At 41.9% G+C, this 24,918-nt stretch overlaps 1 protein-coding gene across 2 annotated transcripts in view; it reads right to left on the bottom strand.

The window, feature by feature from the left end:
- DMXL2 (Dmx like 2) overlaps positions 1-24,918 on the bottom strand; it is a 174,319-nt gene that overhangs the window by 110,377 nt on the left and 39,024 nt on the right. For both annotated transcript variants that reach the window (XM_077263739.1, XM_077263740.1), the window contains exons 7-11: positions 13,292-13,470; positions 12,034-12,211; positions 11,010-11,184; positions 6,413-6,619; positions 5,994-6,256 (exon numbers count right to left, since the gene is read on the bottom strand). In XM_077263739.1, coding sequence (XP_077119854.1) covers positions 5,994-6,256; positions 6,413-6,619; positions 11,010-11,184; positions 12,034-12,211; positions 13,292-13,470 — 1,002 coding nt within the window. The remainder of the gene's footprint in view (positions 1-5,993; positions 6,257-6,412; positions 6,620-11,009; positions 11,185-12,033; positions 12,212-13,291; positions 13,471-24,918) is intronic.

The raw sequence follows: 24,918 nt of genomic DNA, 5'->3' as shown, positions 1-24,918 counted from the left end.
GTGTGATGTGTGTTCTGACAATGTAGCTGAGCAGTGTGTGCTTGATGATTTAAATGAACTGAATGTATTGATCTAACTATGTGTTGATGCAACTGAAATGTGTGTTTATGTAGCTGTAAGTGTGTGTATTTTTCAACACACACACACACATATAATGTATATATACACATACAGTTCGGCCCAGAAATATTTGGACATTAACTGCATCTTCGTGATTTGGACTCCGAATGCCACTAGTTTTGATTTAAAATTAGACAACTGAGATGCAGTAAGGTGCAGATTTTCAGGTTTAAATTACAGGGGTTGAACCAAAAAATATGCGTGTGTGTGTGTGTGTGTGTCTGTGTGTGTGTCTGTGTGTGTATAATACCGTTGTGCGAAAAAGTATTTGCCCCCTTCCTGATTTCCTATTCGTATGCTTGTTTGCCACACTTAAATGTTTCAGATCGAAGTTAAAATATTAGACAAAGATAAGACAAGCAAACACAAAATGCAGTTTTTAAATGAAGGTCTTTATTATTAAGGGAAAAAGAAATAAAAAACTACAGAGCCCTGGGTGAAAAGGTGATTGCCCGCTAAACCTAATAACTGGTTGAGCCACCCTTAGCAGCATCAACTGCAATCAAGTGTTTGCGATAACGGGCAATGAGTCTTTTACAACGTTGTGGAGAAGAATTGTTGTAATTCTGCCACATTGTAGGGTTTCCGAGCATAACCCGCATTTTTAAGGTCATGCCACAGCACCTCAATCAGATTAAGGTCAGGACTTTGACTTTGGCCACTCCAAAGTCTTCATTTTGTTTTTCTTAAGCCATTCAGAGGTGGACTTGCTGGTTTGTTTTGGATCATTGTCCTGCTGCACAACCCAAGTGTGCTTCAGCTTCAGGACACAAACAGATGGCCAGATATTCTCCTTCAGGATTTTTTGGTAGCAGAATTCATGGTTCCATTTACCAAAGCAAGTCTCTCAGGTCCTGAAGCAGCAAAACAGCCCCAGACCATAACACTACCGCCACCACATTTTACTGTTTGTATGATGTTCCATTTCTGAAATGCTGTGTTACTTCTATGCCACATGCAATGGACCATACACCTTACAGAAAGTTCAACTTTTGTCTGGTCAGTCCACAGAGTATTCGCCCAAAAGTCTTGGGGATCATAAAGATGTTTTCTGGCAAACAGACAAGCTTTTATGTTCTTATTGCTCAGCAGTGGTTTTCGTCATGCAGGCCATTTTTGCCCAGTCTTTCTTATGGTGGAGTCATGAACACTGAACTTAACGGAGGCAAGTGAGGCTTGCAGTTCTTTGGATGTTGTTGTGGGGTCTTTTGTGACCTCTTGAACGAGTCGTCTCTGCGCTATTGGTTTAATTTTGGTCAGCCGGCCACTCTTGGGAAGGTTTACAACTGGTCCATGTTTTTGCCATTTGTGGATAATGGCTCCCACTGTGATTTTCTGGAGTCCGAAAACTTTAGAAATGGCTTTATAACCTTTCCCAGACAGGAAGATCTCAATTACTTTGTTCCTCATTTGTTCCAGAATTTGTTTGGATCGCGGCATAATGTCTAGCTTTTGAGGACTTCTGGTCAATTTCACTTTTTCAGGCAGGTGCTATTTAAGTTATTTCTTGATTGAGAACAGGTGTGGCTAGGGAAGTTGAACTCAAACTTCACAAAGATACGATAAACCACAGTTAATTTATGTTTTAAAGGGGGGAAGCAATCACTTTTTCACACAGGGCTCTGTAGGTTTAGATTTCTTTTTCCCTTAATAATAAAGCCCTTCATTTTTAAAGACTGCATTTCATGTTTACTTGTGTTATCTTTGCCTAACATTTAAATTTGTTTGGTGATCTGAAACATAAGTGTGACAAACATGCAAAAGAATAGGAAATCAGGAAGGAGCAAACACTTTTTCACACAACTGTATATATTGTGAGGAGAATCATATACGAGGGTTGTTATGTGCACCCCAGGATGCGCATAGAAGAATACAATACCCACTGGAGTGAATTATAATTACAGCCTGCTACCAGGCTTTTATTTTTTTGAGAGGTCTGCAGGATGGTAGACCACTCCAGGTTCTTGCTGTGAAGCTCCTAAACATTTCTGGTGCAAGCAATTACGTCCTTAAGTCCCATGCTAAGTGAAAGGCAGTCCACCAGATCTGTGTGCAGTCTATGTGTCATATGGCCTGTCAGTATATACACACCTTTTTAGAAAGGCTACAAAGGCTGCAACACCATAAGCAAGAGGCACAATTAACTACATAACACCATGAAGACCAAATAGATCTCCCAACGAGTCAGTAACAAAGATGTTGAGAAGCACAATTCAGGGTTGGGTTCAACAAAAATATCCTAATCTCTGATGATCCCCTAGACCACCATCAAATCCATTATCATCAAATGGAAAGCACACTGGACTACAACAAACCTGCCAAGAGAGGGCCACACACCCACCAAAACTCACAGTCTGGGCAAAGAGGGCATTACTCAGAGAGGCAGCACAGAGAAAAAATGATCCTAAAATGTCTTGTTATTTCCAGTGGTGCAGGGTTGTAGCAGTTGGAGTGTAGGCAGTGATGTGCAGCGCCAGACACAATCCATGGTACACCAAGGAATAGGGAGAGAAAGAGAGATAGAGATATAGAGACAGAAAGAAAGATTATGGTTCTGATGCGGAACCGAAAATTGCCACCTAGGTAAATGCTATGTCTGACGCTAAACTAACGCTGCTCATGACTCCAAGAACATCATCCCCACAGTGAAACATGTGAAGGCGCTGGAACAGTTTTGCCTTGAGGAATTGGCAAAATTCCCAGTGGCAAGATGTGGAAATCTGATAGAGACTTATCCAAAGCGACTTGCAGTTGTAATTGCCGCAAAAGGAGACTCTACAAAGTACTGACGTTAGGGGGGTGAATAGTTATGCACACTGAAATTTTCAGTTATTTTGTCCTATTTGTTGCTTGCTTCACAGTAAAATGAAAACCAAAATGTTCACAATTGTAGCAATGTTCTTTACGTGAACTGATGCAAACTCTCAAAAAAAAAAAAAATAGAAAAAAAAACGTGAAACTCCAGGTTGGGAGGTAGCAGAACACAAAATATGCCAAAGGGGTATTGGTGGGTGGGAGAGGGGAATACTTTTGCAAGCCACTGTACATACATATTCTGTACACAGAGGGTGAAATGAGTATTGAACTCATCACCAATTTTCTAAGTAAATATATTTGTAAAGGTGTTATTGACATGAAATTCTCACCATATGTCAGTAACATTCCATCCTGGCACAGAAATCTAACTATAGATGTCCATTAATTAAGTTATGTGTAATAATAAGAAATGGCACAGGGAAAAATTATTGAACACATGAAGAGAAAGAGGTTCTCTCTCTCGCTCTCTTCTCTCTCTCTCCCCTCCGTCCCATATTCCCCTCCGTCCCAGCACAGAAAATCTCGTGTTACACATTGCAAATCCCTACTGCGCACAAGCGATAAAATGATGATAGCCGTGCACGCCCCTAACCCCTATGTCATCACTCTGCCCACACTCCTTCATTGGCTGAAAAAATGGCGCTAAACGCGTCATACGAAACGCGACTTTGGCGCCAAGATCGCGTACCGCATGGCCGACCCCACACAGGGATCGGGTCGGGTTTCATGAGACGCCGACTTGGCCAAAAGTCGGCGACTTATGAAAATGAACGATCCGTTTCGCTCAACCCTAATGGCCTATAAAAAGGTGTCTCATTACTAAGGTGCCACACAAGAAACATTTCATGATGGGTAAAACCAGTGAGCTGTCAAGACCTTTGCAACCTTATTGTTGCAAAACATTCTGACTGCATTGGTTACAGAAGAATTTCTAAACTACTGAAAATTCCAGTGAGCACTGTTTGGGCCACAATCTGGAAGTGGAAAGAACATAATTTCAGCATAATCTGGCCACGACCAGGTGCTCCCTGTAAAATTTTTAGACAGAGGAGTGAAAAGAATTATCAGAAGAAATGTCCAAGAGCGAAGAACCACCTGTGGAGTGCTATAGAAAGATCTGGAAACAGCAGGTGCAATTGTTTAAAACAAAGCTCACCTTCCATGGGCTGCATGCATGCTCACCACACAAGACTCCATTGCTGAACATTTAGCATGGGCTAGTGCATTTTATGTTTGTTCAACATTTAAACAAGCCTGTGACATACTGAGAGAATACAGTCTGGTTAGATGAGACCAAAATTGAACTCTTAGGATGCCATAATGCACACCATTAGTGCTGAGCGAACGTGCTTGGATAAGGTGTTATCCGAGCATGCTCGTGTGCTAACAGAGGTTCTTTGGCAATCCCTGCATGTGTTGTGGCAGTCGAACAGCAGTGAGAAATGCAGCTATGGGGACTCAAACATTTTTCAAGCATGTCGAAGTCACCCGGTTAGCGCCTGAGCATGCTCGGATAACATCTTATCCAATCACATTTGCTCATCACTACACACCATGTTTGGAGGTCAAGGTGCACTGCATATCACCCCCAAAACACCATATCAACAGTGAAAATTGGAGGTGGGAACATAATGGTGTGGGGCTGTTTTTCAGCATATGGCACTGTCAAACTTCAAATTATTGAAGGAAGGATGAACGGACAAATGTACAGGGACACTCCTGAAAAAAAAATCTGCTGCCATCTACCAGGGTGATGAGGATGAAACGAGGGTGGACATTTCAGCAAGATGATGATCACAAACACAGCCAAATAAACTCTCAATTGGTTTCAGAGAGAGAAAATAAAGCTGCTAGAATGGCCCAGCCAATAATCTGACCTGAATCCAATAGAAAATTTATGGAAGGATCTAAAGCTCAGAGTAATGAGGAAGGCTGTGACTCAAGGCTATCAACACTCTTTTTCAAGGTGTGCAGAATTATTAGGCAGCTTGTTTTTCCTCATGCAAAATGGGCCAAAAATAGATTTACCCGACTCTGAAAAGTCAAAAATTGTTACAAGTCTTACAAAGGGATGCAGCACTCATGAAACTGCTAAGATTTTGGAGAACGATCACAGAACCATCAAAGGTAGTATCTTGTTGCAAATAGTCAACGGGGTTGCAAAAACGTGTCGAGAAAAAAAATGATACACATTATCTGCCAAAGATTTAAAAAGAATCAAACGTGAAGCGGCCAGGAACCCATTATGCTTCAGTGCTGCCATATTCCAGAACTGTAACCTCCCTGGAGTGTCCAGAAGTACAAGGTGTGCAGTGCTCAGAGACATGGCCGAGGTAAGGAAGGCTGAAACCTGACCACCTCTGAACAAGACAAAAGTAAAAACATCAAGACCGGGCAGGTCTCTTCTTGGTTTCTCTGGCCTAGAGCAGGAAAATAAGACTCTGCCTACCATCCCTCCCCGGAGCACGAGAATCTCATTAATTGAAAACTTCTAACACTGAACACACAAGAACCACAAGACAGATTTCTTCACCATGGGTATGATTTTAACCAGTACAACGGCACCAACGTGAGAGTGACTGTAGTTTAGTGAATTTCACCACTGTTCTATAACCTTGATGATCGATTTAGAAGTGAGACAATGCTTTTCCCATATTATACAGTCAGGGCCTCTCCACATAACAGGTGTAACAAGTGAGGGTCTCTACTACTACTTGTTTTAAAACATCTGGAGAGAAAAGCACATTCATATCACCCTCTCCTTTATTTATTCTTCTGATAAATGTGGGGCCCAGAAGTGGGTTTATATTCTGTAGATATTTTAGTTTGTATTTATTTTTTTTACTAATTTTCAAACCACTATGAATTTCACAGCGCTTTACAGACATTATCGGCATTGTTCCCATTGGGGTTCACAATCTAGATTCCCTATCCCTATGTCTGCAGTGTGGATGGAAACCAGAGAACCCAGAGAAAACCCTACAAACATGGGGAGAATATATAAATGACTAAATTGGGAAAATCCCTATAATACATAATACATTAGAGAAGAATACCTGAACTTGTCTGAAGATTCCAGGATTGTATTCATCCAAATAGTTAATGTGCCAGAGTAGAAAAGTGCCATCCACAGGGTGAATGGTGAAGAGCATGTCTGCACTCTTGTTCCACTCTGTAAGGAGAGATTCGATTTTCCGGTCTAATAACACAGTGGGTAGAGGAAGGGTAGTATCAGGTGAAGATGCTTTTGTACTCAAATCTTTTTCGGCTTCTTCATGCTCAGGAGATCCAGTCAAAGACCTTTCACCCTCCGCTTCCCCTAGAACAAAGAATGAGAAAAGTCTGTAGATACAGAGTGATGGAGAATTCATTCATTCACTTCTAGATTATGGAAGAATTTCTTTCACAATACAACTCTGCCATGTGATGTAAAATGGCTTTTTCTGTCTTCTCCCCGAGGCAAAGTTACACTAACCATTATCGAGTTTCATTAATAAACCCTCCTCATCCTCCTCATCTTCAGCGGGGTCCGAGTGCTGCTCCACAATGGTTTTCAGATGCTGTATAAATATTTCAATGGACGATGTAAAGTGCAATTCCTTATTGTTAAGCCAATGGACTACGAAACCTCCAGAACCTTCATCCAGATTAAATGCCGGCCCAGCCAAAACTGAAGGAATGTCTGGAAAAATGAGAAATATTAGTGATTTTCACCCCTAAAGGTCAGGCTGATTTTTCTTCATTTTATTCTCACTTTCTTCCAAGAGCCATAATCTTATTTTTCCACCCACTTAGCCACACGAGGGCTTGTTTTTTTACAGGGGGAGCTGTACTTAAAAACGACACCATTCATTTTACCTTATACTGTAATTTATTTAAAAAAATGGGGATAAAGTGAGATGAAATGGCGAAAGAAAACGCAATTCCACATTTGTTTTTTTTTGTTTTCATGGCATTTATTCTTCAGTAAAAATTACCTGGAAATAGGATTTGATGGGTCAGCATTAGTGTTGAGCGATACCGTCCGATACTTGAAAGTATCGGTAAGTATCGGCCGATACCGTCACAGTATCGGAATCCAATCCGATACCGATACCCGATACCAATACAAGTCAATGGGACTCAAGTATCGGACGGTATCCCTGATGGTTCCCAGGGTCTGAAGGAGAGGAAACTCTCCTTCAGGCCCTGGGAACCATATAAATGTGTAAAAGAAAGAATTAAAATAAAAAATATCGCTATACTCACCTGTCCGACGCAGCCGGGACTTCAGCGAGGGAACCGGCAGCGTTGTTTGTTTAAAAATCGCGCTATTACTTGGTTACGTGAATTCCCGGCTTGTGATTGGTCAGGTCGGCCATGTTGCCGGGACGCGGACCAATCACAGCAAGCCGTGACGAAATTACGTCACGGCTTGCTGTGATTGGTCCGCGTCCCGGCAATATGGCCGCCCTGACCAATCACAAGCCGGGACGTCACGGGAGGCTGGACACGCGCTCATTTTAAAATGGGCGCGTGTCCAGCCTCCCGTGACGTCACGGCTTGTGATTGGTTGCGCCGCGATCAACCAATCACAAGCCGGGAGGCTGGACGCGCTCATTTTGAAATGGGCGCGTGTCCAGCCTCCCGTGACGTCACGGCTTGTGATTGGTTGCGCCGCGATCAACCAATCACAAGCCGGGAGGCTGGACGCGCTCATTTTGAAATGGGCGCGTGTCCAGCCTCCCGGCTTGTGATTGGTTGACCGCGACGCAACCAATCACAAGCCGTGACGTCACGGGAGGCTGGACACGCGCCCTTTTTAAAATGAGCGCGTTTCCAGCCTCCCGTGACGTCACGGCTTGTGATTGGTTAATGGCGGCCATGTTGCCGGGACGCGGACCAATCACAGCAAGCCGTGACGTATTTTCGTCACGGCTTGCTGTGATTGGTCCGCGGCCCGGCAACATGGCCGCCCTGACCAATCACAAGCCGGGACTTCGCGTAACCATGTAAAAGCGGGAATTTTAAACAAACAACGCTGCCGGTTCCTGCGCTGAGGTCCCGGCTGCGTCGGACAGGTGAGTATAGCGATATTTTTTATTTTAATTCTCTATTTTACACATTTTAACATTAATGTTGTTCCGATACCCGATACCCGATACCACAAGAGTATCGGAATCCCGGTATCGGAATTCCGATACAGCAAGTATCGGCCGATACCCGATACTTGCAGCATCGGAATGCTCAACACTAGTCAGCATAGTTATAGCGATCCCAAACTTGCATATTTTTTTATTAAAGTAGGAAAAACAAATTAAGAAACTCTATTAAAAAAAAATTTGCCATTCTTAGATTTCGGTCGATGATTTGTTTCTTCTGGGTTTGGCCTGTTAATTTGTAAACATTTGGGACAGATATGATGCTTTGATCACTGCTTATTGCGTCTTTTTGCTTAGTTGTTGCTATCCAAAAATATGCAAGTGCGGAGTTCCAATTATTTGGAACTTTTTTGGACATGGTGATAACGTGTATTTTTGTTACAAAGTATTTTTTCTTTTTTAATGCAGGAAAAAGCGGTGGGATTTAAATGTTAGGTTCTTTTAAGACTTTAAGGAAAAAAAAAAACAACATTGCATTTTCACTCGTTACTGTATTTGTTAGCACCCATAGGGGACCTGAACCTGAGATTGCCTGATCGATTGTACTATGTACAGCAATATAAATCATCCAAAAAAAGAAAGTGCACAAAAGACTTTGTATAAAAATATTATTTTATTAGAATTATAACATATAAAAAACTAAATTTGATCAAATATAGCTGATGTACAAAAACACACAAAAACACAATGTAATGGTAAAAATAGACGCCAACCAATCAACATAAAGTTCATTAATAACCCTCCACAATGGTATGAAATAAACCAGCACTAGTCCCACTATAAAAAATAAATTGTGCAAAAAAATGATGACAAAAATGACAAAAAATATTATTAAAACAAAATAACATGTGTATACAATAGGCACAAAACAAAAAGCTTTTTTAGGGTGCTAATTGGTGAGTCACTCAGTGCTGGCCGGTTCAAATGGCGCATGCGCGGCCGCCCAGCCAATGGCCGCATCCATCCAGCGTCACCCCGGCAACGCCAGACACCAACAACGCCGCCCACGTAGATCACGTGGACGGAGAGGTGGAGGCAGCGTCACCAGGGAGAAAGACGCCGGACTGAATGAAACCAGAGACCTGGGAAAACCGCGCATGCGCACAACCGCCAGAACGGAACTCAGAAACAATAAATAAGACAACTAGATAAAAATAGGTAACAGAGTTGTACAATATTTATCTTATGTATATACTAACTATTCTATATTATTCATTTATTTTTAGTTTGTGGTCCATTCTATATTATATTGAATTATGGGATCAATTACATGTATAGCACCCTATAAAAGCTTTTTGTTTTGTGCCTATTGTATACACCCCCCGGAAGAAGGCAGGCGCCGAAACGCGCGTAGGGTATCTTGCACATGTAGGTATTATGAGCCACTTTATTTATTTAATCTATTTATCCTCCCTGGTATGTTTGTATGCTAATTGATTTTACTTGTCCAGCACTGTTTGCACTTTAGTACTTGAACTAAGCACCTTTATGATAATTATAGTGGCATCCTTTGTGCTTATGTGATTATTTAGTGCAATATAGACTTGGCATAGAGTCCGTTTAGACACTTTATCTAGCACATTTGCACTTTCTATATTAGTTATTTTGTATGGGCTTGTGCAATATAGGCCCAGTTGTAATATATATACTTCTTTAGCAATATTTTTGGGCACTTTATTTAGCACATTGCACTTACTCCTTTTTGGTAGTGCAATTATATATATATTTTTTATAGGGCTTGTGCAATATAGGCCCAGGTGTGATTATTTTGGCACTTTATTTGGCACATTGCACTTGGATTACATATATTTTTTATACATGTTATTTTGTTTTAATAATATTTTTTGTCATTTTTGTCATCATTTTTTTGCACAATTTATTTTTTATAGTGGGACTAGTGCTGGTTTATTTCATACCATTGTGGAGGGTTATTAATGAACTTTATGTTGATTGGTTGGCGTCTATTTTTACCATTACATTGTGTTTTTGTACATCAGCTATATTTGATCAAATTTAGTTTTTTATATGTTATAATTCTAATAAAATAATATTTTTATACAAAGTCTTTTTTGCACTGTTTCTTTTTTTGGATGATTTATGTTAATTTTAGTGCATGACGCATTATTTTACATATAAGTGGTTTACATATCTGATTAATTATATACAGCAATATTACAATTACTGTATATAACAAATGTCACCGTCTCCTATGGACAGCAATGAGTGCACTGTCATCAAGGACACACGGGTCTTCACTGGGCCCCCAGATGTAATGGCAACCTATTGGAGCTTTGCATGAGGGGGTTGGTGAAGGGCGGTAAGAACAGCACCCTGGAAATGCCCATGTCAGAGGATAATCTGAAGCAGCTGTCACTCCAGCTCTATTCCCAGACCAATGCTTCCTCCTGCTAGACTGACAACTACGTTGCCCAAATTCAGTATTTTTTAAAGCATTCTTACTTTGCAGCATTTTTCCCACAACTGCCAAGGTAGTTGCACATGATTTTATACATACACACTGTAGCAAAGCCAGCCAGGCTAGGGTTAAATCCTAGCACTGCAGGTGTTGGGGAGTTGCACCTGGCTGGCTCTGTATATAACCAGGCTAGGTGTTCACCTTAGTCAGTCAGCTGGGAAGCAGAGCAGAATGGATTGTTTTGGAGCTAAAGAGAGTTTCTCTCTGAGAACCACAGGCCATGGGCACCAAACTGAAAGTATCAGGGGTTGCTATGGATGAGAGGCGTTATATGGGACCGAACTGAGACCGGCTCAGTGGTGTCTGAAGTAGCCAGGGTCTGTATGGTTCAGTTAGCGCCTGGCACACTGCACGCTGTAATGATTTGGCATACTGCAGTCACTGCACTGATATTACAATGGAGCAACCACACACAGAAAAGGACAGAAAGGTAAATAAACGACATAAGCCTTTACCAGTGCTTGGATTTATGCTTGCTGCGATGTGAAAATGACACAAAGAATTAGCGTGATGCGAGATGTGCCTGTGGGCTTCCTGCTGGCTTGGTTGACTTGGTAGCAATTCTGTGTGAGCAGCCAGAACAGAAGACCGTCTTCTGCCCCTTCTCAAGTGTTTCAAGTGATGAATTGTCTGAATAACAGCAAAAAAAAAAAAAAAAACATTTTAAAATCTGATAAGCAGCAAAGCTTCCTGGCATAGAAAATACACAGAAGAAGAATGCATGGCCATCCGTCATGTAAGACGTGCTACAATCTGGATTGACCATGCAGTAAAACAAATACTAATATTAAGTTTATAGCCTGATTATCCCGCTGGTTAGATGCTCCCAATTAATGATGAAGTGCACATATTTTAATAAATCAAAAGCATCTGGTGAGTGGCACGCGCCTCCGTGCGCTTTGCCAGAAATCTTACTCCTGTCCCTGACTGGAGTAAGGTTTCTGACATATGGAGGTAACTAATTAAGACTTAGATGAGCTGTGGTGTCACACCCCAGCTCCACCCATTGTGGCAAATCTGGGAAAAACTAGAGAGTGAAAACGGCAAAAGACGCAGAATTTTTTACACACCTCATTAGTTGTGCCAGCATTTTGCAACTGTTCAAAGCAATTTACACCAGAATTCTACATGTTGTGTAATAGACCTTTTTAGGCTCCACACACTATAGTTAATGACCAGGAGTAATTGTATAACTAGTCCAGCAAGAATTGCTATCTAGGCTAACCTATGCAAAGCCAGCGGGGCTTGTTATAGAATCCACACAAAGGCTGAAATTGAGGAACTACACGTCATAATTTGCATACCAGAAGAATCAGAAGCTTGCCGTACCAAGGAGAACATGGAGTAATGTAAATTACGCTAAAGTGTGAATCCACCAGCCAATAACTAATAAACATATTATGCACAAGGATTATTTACTATTTGGGATGACTAGCCAACCAGTAATAATCAAAGATGAATTGTATATAGTAACCTTACCTCAAGAGCATGTTCAATCTTGTCCTTTTGCTTCCCTGCAATTGACAAACTGCTGCTGGAGTTGCCATAATCAACTATTTGGCCTCCAAGAAGGCTATCCTCTGGCAAAAGGGTCTCAGCCCAGAGGCGACAAACGCCATCTTGACAGGATGTCAGTAGCACATTGCACACAGATCCCCTGAAACAGAAATGAACGTTCAAATAAGGATGTAAAAGTGATGAAGGATAGTTAAGTGAACTACAACAAGGTTCCCGGGAAAAGCAGATTATTTTCTGGAGATATTGATAGATTATATATATATATATTTATAAATATATATATATATTTATTATGGTTACTGACATATAAAGTAGCATGGGTCTTTAACCCAACCAAAGCTGTACACAAGTCTACACAATCCACCTATATTAATGCACTCTTAAAAGGGAATCAATCAGCAGGTTCCTGCTATGTAATCTGAAGACAGCAGGAAATAGTGGTTGAAACACAGAATTAAGGGATGTGTCACCTGTCAAAGTGTGTGCTGTTTACTAACTGTGAAGGATTTATCACTCAAAAATTAACATTGCCGACCAGTGAAGCAACACCCCCTCCTGTGATAAGCAGCTCACTGTCTATGGACTTTGTACACAGAGAGCCTGGTGTGGGCGGGGCTAGCTTTCTCAGCTCTGCTTCGTTCTAAATCTTAAAACTCTCATTGTGTCAGAGGTGCTCTACCCAGTAAACCAAGTGATACATCGTTCGATTCAGCTTCTCTTTGCCTACATGATGCTGCTTAGATGAGGTAGCAAAAACTTGCTGACAGTCTAAAGGATTCTCTACTTACAAACTTCTCGCCTCTGTTGGCCATCACGGTTTTAAAAATCACATAGTACTCACAGATCCCTGGTCTCATGCCTACTCTCCACCGCTGCTCCAGTGTCTGTGTAATGGCTGCAGCAGGGACATCAAAACTATAGTGCGCATCACCGCTGCAGCCAATCACCGAGCTCAACAGCTTTGCCAATGCTGAACTCAGTGACTATGTGAACTGCTATCATGTCACCTCTGCAATCAGTTACCAAAGCAGTAGTGGCTAGCCAGAACTGGACCCAGGAGGGAGAGTACTATATGGTAGAAGTCTTTTAGCTGCTACATAAAAAAGGCACATCTTTACTTCTACCCTGGCACAGAAAAATGTAATGAACATAGTCACTACCACAGACCACCATCATCTTCTCCAGCCTCAGGATCACAACATTAATCAAAACATTATACCTTGGCATAAACCTGCTTGTATTCCTCCACGAAAAGCCAATCACTGCCCGAGGGTGGGCTAGGTACACAAAGGAAAAGTTGACATCAACCTGGCTTCCTTTTTTCTCTAGGACTTCATGAGGTAAAAAAGAGGTTTTCCATCCAGTTAAAGGGTACCAGACCTTCATCAGACAGTCGTCCTGTTGAGAGATTTGCATTTAGCATTCAGCCATGTATTTTCCCTCAACATTCAGATCATTTAGTGGCTCTTTACGCCTTGGCAGTTTCCCCGTCTGTTTTTTGAGATGATTAAAAGTTCTAAAAAAAAAAATGTCTCAATGAATCACAGTTGCTTTGGGTAACATTTCCTCTTACAACAAATTGGGAGAAAATACAAAGTGCTTCATACAAAGCTAATGAAGTTATGGAAACAATGAGAATGCTCAGTTGTTTCATATCGGCTTGCAAAGATCGGCCGCATACATGCTGAAAAAGGATGATTCGCCAGTTTCGGCATGTCAAACTGGCCAAATCATGGCATAGTGACCGCAGAGCTAGATAAAATATAGTTTGTAACTTTTAATTTCTCCTCTGTATTGCAGTGGAATAACCTTTTACTTCAAGTGGTATTTCCATAACCAAAGTCCTATCCCAATATGTAGTAGGTGTCATAATAAGAATATTAGCAAATACTTCCAATTAGAAATGTAGTATGGTGTTTTTTTTTATTTGAAAGAGACTTTCCTCATGTTCAGGCATTGCAGCACCTTAGAATATCCATGGTTATGACCACTAGCAACTAGCTAGCTGTCACATTATCATGGCTACCATGTAACCATGGATACCTAAGGTCCTGCAATGCCTGCACATGAGGAAAGAGACATCGCTAATCAAAAAACTATAAATTTCTAATTGGAGGAATTTGCTAATATTATTAATACTACTACATATTGGGATAGGATCTTGGAGAAGGGAATAACTCTTTATGAGAAGTTCTAATCTAAAACTATAAGTTAGCGTTACCACAGATTGAACAATATAAGGAGGAGGTGTCATGCAGGAGAAAACAAAGAACATATCCCCATAACAGCTAACGACGGGCTTTCTCCTGTGTGAGACACGTAATGACAGACAGTCTGCTCTCCTCACTGGTCTCAGTGATTACTAACAGACTGCAAATTTCATTTCATGTAGTCAGTGTAAGGGGAAGAGCAGTAATTGAGGTTGGACAAGTTCAACATTGTAAAAGGAGAGCTGCTAGAGACAAACCTAAGTTTTGCTGCACTGTCCCCACCCCCACTATGGTTGCTCCAAGATGAAAGATCAAAGAAGTGTTAGCTATCACACTTCTCTCTGCTCTATTCCCAGGACTACTGTATGTAATCACCCACAGCTCTGCAGTGAGATCAGTCAGGAGATCAGACTGTCATTATATGTGGGACACATGAGAAAGCCTGTTCTAAGGTATGGTGGGGGCGTGTTCTTTTTTTCCCCTGTGTGTTGCTGCTTGTTTATGATTAGCTAATCTCATGAAGGGGAAGAAGTACCTGCTACCAGTGGAAATCTCAAACTAGTGAAAGATTCTCTTTAACCACTGTTGAGATTTGTCTTGCTAGAACCTTCATTCTATTTCCAGATATCACTCCAGATAAATACTATAAGTGAAGATGCTTATGTATTCTGCTATCAGTTTATGATCCAGTATGTAACCCATGACCATTACTTTAGAGCAGCAAATAACTCTTCAGTAAATATTGCATCTTCTGTTTATTTTGTGAAGATTTTAATGTTCCTGAACTGAACTCTGGTCTCTGACAAGCCAATAACAAGAAAATGTGGAGACACGAAACACTGTTTGCTGACCTTTTATAAATCTACACTATGATGGAACATCAGGAAAAGCAATTTCCTAATTTAGAGTTACCAGTCATTCATCTGGTAAAACAGGAAAACCTCAATACCCTCGCTCACTTGCCAGTCTGACATGTCAGCCTCCTTTTCAATTATCTTGAGCTAGCAAAAATCTGAATAATCAGGAACATAACTAAAGTGGGTGCAGTGCTTGAAGTTGTACCTAGAGCATAGGAAGGCCATATAGTCCCTTTGGCCCATTTGAGAAGACCAATGCTATTAAAGACCGGCGATAGTCAGAAGTCCTGTTGGCGAATTTGCATTGAGGCTCATTGGAAATAACCTTCAGCTACACAATTTTCTTTTACAATTGCTTGAGATACCTATGAGTAGACATTGGGATATGAAATACCTGCATTTTGTATATACACTCCTCAACATTAAAATTGCAACACCAGGAACAGTCGTGGAGTTATGGAAATCATTGGATCGATAGACATGTTAATCATATTCAAGTGATTAAAACATTTATTCAGTATTGAGTATGAGCTTGACGTGCAGAAATACATGCTCTTAAATGCCTTGGCAGGCTATCAATGTGGTTATTAAAGCGAACCTGTCACCCCCAAAATCGATGGTGAGGTAAGCTCACCGTCATCAGGGGCTTATCTACAGCATTCTGTAATGCTGTAGATAAGCCGCCGATGTTACCTGAAAGAGAAGAAAAAGACGTTAGATTATACTCACCCAGGGGCGGTCCCGCTCCGATGGGCATCTCAGGTCCGGTACAGTGCCTCCCATCTTCATTCCATGACGTCCTCTTCTGGTCTTCGCTCCGGCGCAGGCGTACTTTGTCTGCCCTGTTGAGGGCAGAGCAAAGTACTGCAGTGCGCAGGCGCCGGTCAGGTCAGAGAGCCCCGGCGCCGACAGGGCAGACAAAGTACGCCTGCGCCGAAGCCGCGGTGCGGAGACCAGAAGAGGACGTCATGGAATGAAGATAGGAGGCGCCGGAGCGGACCTGAGACACCCATTTGACCGCGGACCAGCAGCGGGACCGCCCAGGTGAGTATATTATAACCTCTTTTTCTTCTCTTTCAGGTAACATCGGCGGCTTATCTACAGCATTACAGAATGCTGTAGATAAGCCCCTGATGCCGGTGAGCTTACCTCACCATCAATTTTGGGGGTGACAGGTTCCCTTTAAATCCTTCACGACATTTGACGTACCTATACGTCATGGTCAGGTAGAGGTTCCCAACCAATGACATATAGTTACATCACGGTGATCGTCTCGCCTTACATGAGAGCTGAGCCCTCATAACTATCACATCGAGTGCCCGCAGCGGGAGTTCCCTCTCCTGTTCGATCAGCACTCCCACGACGTAATTGTAAGGGCCTGATCGCGGTCATGGCAACTTAAGGTCGTCATGATGACCTCTGGGTCTACCAGCTATGGTGCCCAGTTTAGGTCAAGTGAGAACAATGGTCTAAGTAAGAGGTTTCTGTCCGTTTAACACTGACAGGTATAATGTATTGCAATGCTTGTGCAGGGCATGTTAGGCTATGGGTTGAACTAGATGGACTTAAAGTCTTCCTTCAACCTTAATAACTATGTAACTATGTACCTATGTAACTATACCAACGATCAGAGTGATAAAAGTTAAAGTCCCATAGTGGGACTAAGTTTTTTAGAAAAATTGTAAAAATATTTAAGAAAAAAATCACTACAATAAGAGAAAAAAAAAAATTACAACATGAAAAAAAATGTATACTAATAAATAATTATATTTATGTAAAAACAAAAACATCTGATATCGCCGCATCCGGAACGACCTATAAAACTGTCATACTAGTTAACACCTTCAGTGAACATCATAATAAAAAATAAATAGAAAAAGCATGGGTTTTTTTTGCCATGTTTTTATCACCGACAAAAAAGTGACATAAAATGTAATTAAAAAGTCAAACAAATAAAAATTGAATCACTAAAAAAAAAAAAAAAAACCTCTTGGCCCCCCAAAAAGACGCCTAATCACTTATACCGCACCAGAAACAGAGTGAAAAATAAATAAAGCCAATTCCTCACCTGTTGATTTGTTCATTCTGCCTCCCAAACATCACAGCATGTCTCGGTGCACATTTATCTTACTCCGGGGTTTCCATGTAAATCTCTGACATACGGCATTCAGTTGGAACACCCGGCGGAAGATTCCCAGATAGAGTCACTGTGGACACAGTCTGTCCTATGATTCGGGGGTTACAGTCTTTTTAGGCATGCATAAATGTGCGGTCTGCCACAGTTTTGTGCACCTCTAAAAAGAAAGACACTGATGAACAGAGGCCAGACAAAGTCCAGAGTAACTCTGCTGCCTCATTATAGTTAAAAGATAAAGAGAACTAGCACGCAGTCATAGAATCCAAGAAAAGTAACATTTTATTCCAAATAGACATAGTAAAACACCAGACAAACAATGTACAGCAGGGCTAAAAGATGACAATGAATGCCACCAGCAACATGTAAAAGCCCAAGGTACAGCAGTCCCCAGCTCCAATCAGCACACAGCTCATAGGTGATTTATATGAGTGCAACATACAGTAGCTAACAGTAATACTGAGAGCCACCAACTAGCAAATAATCTAGCCCATAACAGTATCTCTATCACATAAACAGCAATCAGAGATGTGGCTACATATATATAAAGAAAGATAGAAGTGTGCACATCACCTGATGACGGCGGTGTTAACTGGCGTAGGCACAGCGATCCACCCCGACACGCGTTTCGGTTAGGATACCTTCCTCAGGGGGCGCGTAATCATGCATGGGCAAGCAGGGAATATATATAGGGGACTCACCACCTGTGTATCGCAGCCCCGCGCTATGTCACTTCCGCCTAACCCAGTGCACCGAGCGTACGACGACCGGAAGCACATGGGGCCCCATGTGATCAGGAAGTACGTGCACGGTCACTAGGAATAGGGCGGAACAGGAGCGGCGCATGCGCAGTAATGAAGCGGTGTGAAGAAACCATCTATACTGAGGGCAAGGGGCAGCCGAACGAGGGATATAAAAAGGAATAGTAAAAGTTATGTATACAAGGGTGATTAAAATGCACCGGATTCCAGAATGTTATGTCAGGAAAATACACATATTAAATTACCTAAATACTAACAGGCAACACCCCAATCAGGATATTAATAACAGAACACAGTATACACAATATACTAGTATGTATAACAACAGTCCATCAGTTTCTGACTTCATGCTTTATCATCTTGCCAACTTCAAATAGAAAACTGATTCAGTACACCAATGTGAAGATCCTAAATTGAGAAAAGGAGAATTAAAACAAATAAAAACATACATGATGCGGAAAGGCAGACAGTACACAGCAGTGTGGCGACTAAAGAAAGGGGGCATAACTTATGTTCTCATTTAAGCCCAATGGATATACAGTATTCAGAGACCAGATTCTGTCGCGTCTCTAATTGGCCCAGACGTTTAAAGAGATTCCCTCCACGGATATTGACATTGAGCATGTCAATACCACGCACCCTAAAAAGGGAACTATCACTATGATGTGCGTTCTGAAAATGTCTCGGAATTGTTTTTAATAGAGATGCATCCTTTTGGGTAGCGGATGCCTCAATCCCCAGAACATGCTCCCTCACCCTCACTTTTAGTTGCCTAGTTGTCATTCCAACGTAGATCAGTCCACAAGGACATGTGGCATAGTAAATAACATATCTAGAAGTGCAGGTAATGCGCTTCCTGATACTATATTCCCCTTGTACCATTTGAGTTGGTAAATATACCACACCTATCCACATTTGGACATGCGACACAACGGCCGCATGGGGCAGAACCCCCCAGAACTGGTATGTCATCAAGGAATGTCCTTGTCCTACATAGTGGCTTTTTGTTAAATAGTCTCTTAGATTTTTTGCCCGGGATAGAGTGAGATCGGCACTCACTAAAGCCTGGCCTATTCTCCAAACTGACCCCATCATCAGTAAATTCCTTCCTAAAAGGCCTCTATTGACCTTCAGACGGGCAAAAAATCTAAGAGACTATTTAACAAAAAGCCACTATGTAGGACAAGGACCAAGGACATTCCTTGATGACATACCCGTTCTGGGGGGTTCTGCCCCATGCGGCCGTTGTGTCGCATGTCCAAATGTGGATAGGTGTGGTATATTTACCAACTCGAATGGTACAAGGGGAATATAGTATCGGGAAGCGCATTACCTGCACTTCTAGATATGGTATTTACTATGCCACATGTCCTTGTGGACTGATCTACGTTGGAATGACAACTAGGCAACTAAAAGTGAGGGTGAGGGAGCATGTTCTGGGGATTGAGGCATCCGCTACCCAAAAGGATGCATCTCTATTAAAAACAATTCCGAGACATTTTCAGAACGCACATCATAGTGATAGTTCCCTTTTTAGGGTGCGTGGTATTGACATGCTCAATGTCAATATCCGTGGAGGGAATCTCTTTAAACGTCTGGGCCAATTAGAGACGCGATAGAATCTGGTCTCTGAATACTTTATATCCATTGGGCTTAAATGAGAACATAAGTTATGCCCCCTTTCTTTAGTCGCCATACTGCTGTGTACTGTCTGCCTTTCCGCATCATGTATGTTATTTGTTTTAATTCTCCTTTTCTCTATTTAGGATCTTCACATTGGTGTACTGAATCAGTTGTTTTCTATTTGAAGTTGGCAAGATGATAAAGCATGAAGTCAGAAACTGATGGACTGTTGTTATACATACTAGTATATTGTGTATACTGTGTTCTGTTATTAATATCCTGATTGGGGTGTTGCCTGTTAGTATGTAGGTAATTTAATATGTGCATATCATCTGGATTCAAGCGTTACGATACCATACTACTGCCCACTATGTGTAGTGCCTGCCTATACATACATTGTATACCACTAGGTGATTATATGCTGTACTAGTATCCTTGATTTTTGGTAAGGACGGCTTCTCATATATGGAGTTAGCGTTGTACTTTTAGATTTTGGTACGTAATAGCTGTAATGTTCATGTTGTGTGTATTTTCCTGACATATAACATTCTGGAATCCGATGCATTTTAATCACCCTTGTATACATAACTTTTACTATTCCTTTTTATATCCCTCGTTTGGCTGCCCCTTCTCTTGCCCTCAGTATAGATGGTTTCTTCACACCGCTTCATTACTGCGCATGCGCCGCTCCTGTTCCGCCCTATTCCTAGTGACCGTGCACGTACTTCCTGATCACATGGGGCCCCATGTGCTTCCGGTCGTCGTACGCTCGGTGCCCTTGGTTTAGGCGGAAGTGACATAGCGCGGGGCTGCGATACACAGGTGGTGAGTCCCCTATATATATTCCCTGCTTGCCCATGCATGATTACACGCCCCCTGAGGAAGGTATCCTAACCGAAACGCGCGTCGGGGTGGATCGGTGTCCCTATGCCAGTTAACACCGCCGTCATCAGGTGATGTGCACACTTCTATCTTTCTTTATATATATGTAGCCACATCTATGATTGCTGTTTATGTGATAGAGATACTGTTATGGGCTAGATTATTTGCTAGTTGGTGGCTCTCAGTATTACTGTTAGCTACTGTATGTTGCACTCGTACAAATCACCTATGAGCTGTGTGCTGATTGGAGGTGGGGACTGCCGTACCTTGGGCTTTTACATGTTGCTGGTGGCATTCATTGTCATCTTTTAGCCCTGCTGTACATTGTTTGTCTGGTGTTTTACTGTGTCTATTTGGAATAAAATGTTACTTTTCTTGGATTCTATGACTGCGTGCTAGTTCTCTTTATCTTTTATCTATGTCTTTGCAGTTATCCTTGTGTCCATGCAGGGGTGGTATACAGATACATTGATATATGTTGCCATTTATTAGGTGGATTATATTATATATACCACCAATTATGCATATTGGAATTCTTCTATGCCTCATTATAGTGAATGGATCCCTCAGGGATTTCATCTGAATCACGTCATTTGGAGATTTAGGTGGAAACCCCGTGGCTCAGTGCAAGTGCTCATCGTAAAGTGCCAGATAAATGTGATCCCAAATATTATGTAAAATGTTCCCAATAAAAGCTTCAACTCAATCCACACAAAAAAAATTCCCTACTCAGGTCTGTCATCTGTTTGCAATTTTCACTTTGCAATATCCATTGCTGATTGTTTCTGGAGAATATCATTACACTTGTAAATAAATGCTTAGAGGGGTACAACTGGGGCCACTTGAGGGGGGTATTCTGCTCTTCTAACACTTAGGGGCTCTGTATATTGAGTCTGTAAACTATTCTAGGAAAACCTCTGCTCAAAGAGTCAAACAGCCAAAATTGCGCTCCATAATTCAATTGGTGCTCCCTCCTTTCCGAGCCTTGCCATCCTCAAAAAAAGTAGTTATCCACCACATATGGGGTTATCGGTGTCGTGAGGAGAAATTGCATAACAAGTTGTAGGGTCCATTTTCTTTTTACCCTTGTGAAAATAAGAAATTTGAGGCTGAAGCAACATCTTTTTGCGGAAAAAAAAATGTTATTTTTTTAATTTTCACAGCTCAATATTGTAAAATTATGTGCAGCACCTGCAGGTTCAAGGTGATCACTACACCTCTACATAAATTTCTTGAGGGGTGTAGTTTCCAAAATGGGGTCCACCGTTTAGGAACATCAGGGGCTTTGCAAACACAATATGACATCCGCTATCAATTCCAGACATTTTTGCCTTCCAAAATGGTGCCCCTACGTTTCTCAGCCCAGCTGTGCCCCCAAACTGTAGTTCTGCACCACATATTAGGTATCGGAGTACAGTCATTGGCCTCCTTTAACCTTTACTTCAGGCACACTAACAGCTTGACATTACAAAGATCTGGTGGTGAAATCAGTGGTATATGCCTATTTCTCTAAAGTGTCCCAAGAGCCATTTTTCAAGACAACAGCAGATTGCATATTTTCCGTGCTACCATGAGCAGTACTGCCTGGCCTAGACGTGCTACCATAGCCTGTAACGTCTCTAGACTTGTCCCCCATTGAGCACATCTGGGACCTCAATGGTCAGCAATTTCAAAGGGAGCTGCCAGCAGCAGATCATTATGATTTACATGCCCAAGTGCATTCAGCAAGGCAGAACAATCCTCAAACAACCATTGATAACCTCATTGATGGCATGCCAAGGCGTGTAAGTGCGATTATTTCTGCGCCTGGACCTCACACTCGATGCTAAATAAATCAAGTTATTTTTAATACTGTTTCCATTTTCTCACCATATGCATATCATTAACATATCTATTGCTCCCTTTATTTTCATGCCTTCTTTTTGATGTTGCAATTTCAATGCTAAGGAGTGTAGATACAAATATATAACAAAATAGAGTTTCCTATAACCAAAAGGTCTGTATCTCCAGTCAGTAAACCCAGGACTAATTGTTATGGACTGAAGACCTTTAGAAGTGTTAATCAGGACGCACCTACCAAGGTTTATGATCATTTACAGTACAAAGGGCTAACACTAGAGGTGAGATCACAAGGCCAGCTGGTGCACACTATGGGGATAGAAATGCAATGTTCTAATAAAGGGTCTCTTCCTGTTATCCCACCTGCACCACATATGTGGGAGTCTTTGTTGTTAAAGTGCCTTCCTTATTTTGATTTAAGGTACCTTCACACTAAACGATATCGCTAGCGATCCGTGACGTTGCAGCGTCCTGGCTAGCGATATCGTTGAGTGTGACACGCAGCAGCGATCAGGATCCTGCTGTGATATCGCTGGTCGTTGAACAAAGTTCAGAACTTTATTTGGTCGTCAGACCGGCGTGTATCGTCGTGTTTGACACCAAAAGCAACGATACCAGCGATGTTTTACAATGGTAACCAGGGTAAATATCGGGTTACTAAGCGCAGGGCCGCGCTTAGTAACCCGATGTTTACCCTGGTTACCAGTGTAAAATGTAAAAATAAAAAAAACTACATACTCACCTTCGCGTCCCCCGGCTTCCGCTTCCCACACTGACTGAGCGCCGTAAAGTGAAAGTGAAAGTACAGCACAGCGGTGACGTCACCGCTCTGCTGTTAGGGCCGGCGCTCAGTCAGTGCAGGAAGCGGACGCCGGGGGACGCGAATGTAAGTATGTACTGTTTGTTTTTTTTTACATTTTACGCTGGTAACCAGGGTAAACATCGGGTTACTAAGTGCGGCCCTGCGCTTAGTAACCCGATGTTTACCCTGGTTACCCGGGGACCTCGGCATCGTTGGTCGCTGGAGAGCGGTCTGTGTGACAGCTCTCCGGCGATCAAACAGCGACGCTGCAGCGATCAGCATCATTGTCGCTATCGCTGCAGCGTCGCTTAATGTGAAGGTACCTTAAGTCTTCTAAGGAGGGGGCCAGACCAAGGAGAGGACACTCCAAAGAGATAAAATGGCCTCTCCAAAGAAGTTATAACAAGAAGGCAACAAGCATGATACTGGGGAGAAACTAACTGTAGATACAGACCTGAGTGTGGGAAGCATCCCTTTCTGATAATTATGACATTTTTTTAAATGGCTGTAAAATTTAGGAATGTATTGTCTCTTAGTAACAATGCAACACTGATTTTGTTTTTGTTTTATAATATTTATTTGATTCTGGGTAGAAACTGTGCACTTTTCTACACTTTTGCGGTTATGCTTTCTCTGCAGACTGTCCCTTAGAATCTACATAAGGATGATCTTTTGTAGTGTTCTTATGTCACATTAGTGTGGTCAATTTCTTGATATTATTGATGAACAGTATTCTTGTCATTTCACATTTTTATTGTCTAAAGTAATAGTATTTGTTAGGCTGGGTCCAAACAATCTGGAAGTAGCAGCGACTTGGACGCAGCACATGTCCGCTGTTTCCAAAGCGCTGCCATCTATTGAAGGCAGGTGATTCCGCATGTGCTCACTGAACCTTGCGGATTCACAGTGTTCAATACATTGTGCGGGTGACATTTCTCTTGTGGAGACTAATGTCTCCGCAGGAAAAAATGACATGCTGCAGTCTGGAGAGACAAGCCACATGTCCGTCCCCGAGGTTCATCCTCAGGCCTCTCTGGACGCATAGTGAACATGAGACATCTTGAAATCCCATAGACTATGCTGTAACATTTGGCTGCTGCGGATTTGATGCTGCAGAAGTACACAGTGTCCAACTCCCAGCAACTCTGGATCGTTTTTGAAACCTCATTCACAGAGTGCAAAGAAAATGTACAACTGAAGTAAACTGGTACTGCGGATCCACCAGTGAAAGGAATTTGTGCCGCAGCGTTCAACCTTTAAAGAGCAAAAGATCAATCTGTCTCAAAGCTGCAGCATATCCGCAGCACAATACAATGTGGGTCAGTCCCTCACCTGTTTCCAATTACGAGCACAGCTCTGGGCTATGATACAGACCTGTAGCCCAAGAATTTAGAAGCCTTCTATGGAAATTATTTTGTGTGTGTTATAGATAGTGAAAATTGGCGTTAGAGCGTGGATTTTTCTAATGTTCACCGTTTGCCAAAATTAACGATAAGTTCTGAAATTCCTTTGTACATGATTCATCTAGTGGGTGACAGCAACAGGGTGATCCCGTAGGTCAGGATATTTAAGGGAGCAGGATGAGCACAGATGAGTCACACCTATGATGGAAAAGGAAACTGAACGGCCATCTGAAGCGGAGGCAGTAAACGCCTTCTAGCTGGAAGTCTAAGGACGCCATCTGTCACAGAATCATATGCCTGGATAATCATGGCTGCTGCAGCCTGACTTTAGAGGA

The sequence above is a fragment of the Ranitomeya variabilis genome, chromosome 5, assembly GCF_051348905.1.
Source record: "Ranitomeya variabilis isolate aRanVar5 chromosome 5, aRanVar5.hap1, whole genome shotgun sequence".
NCBI classification, from domain to species: domain Eukaryota; kingdom Metazoa; phylum Chordata; class Amphibia; order Anura; family Dendrobatidae; genus Ranitomeya; species Ranitomeya variabilis.
Note: the sequence above shows the minus strand (reverse complement) of the source record. Positions and strands in the feature narration are given on the sequence as shown.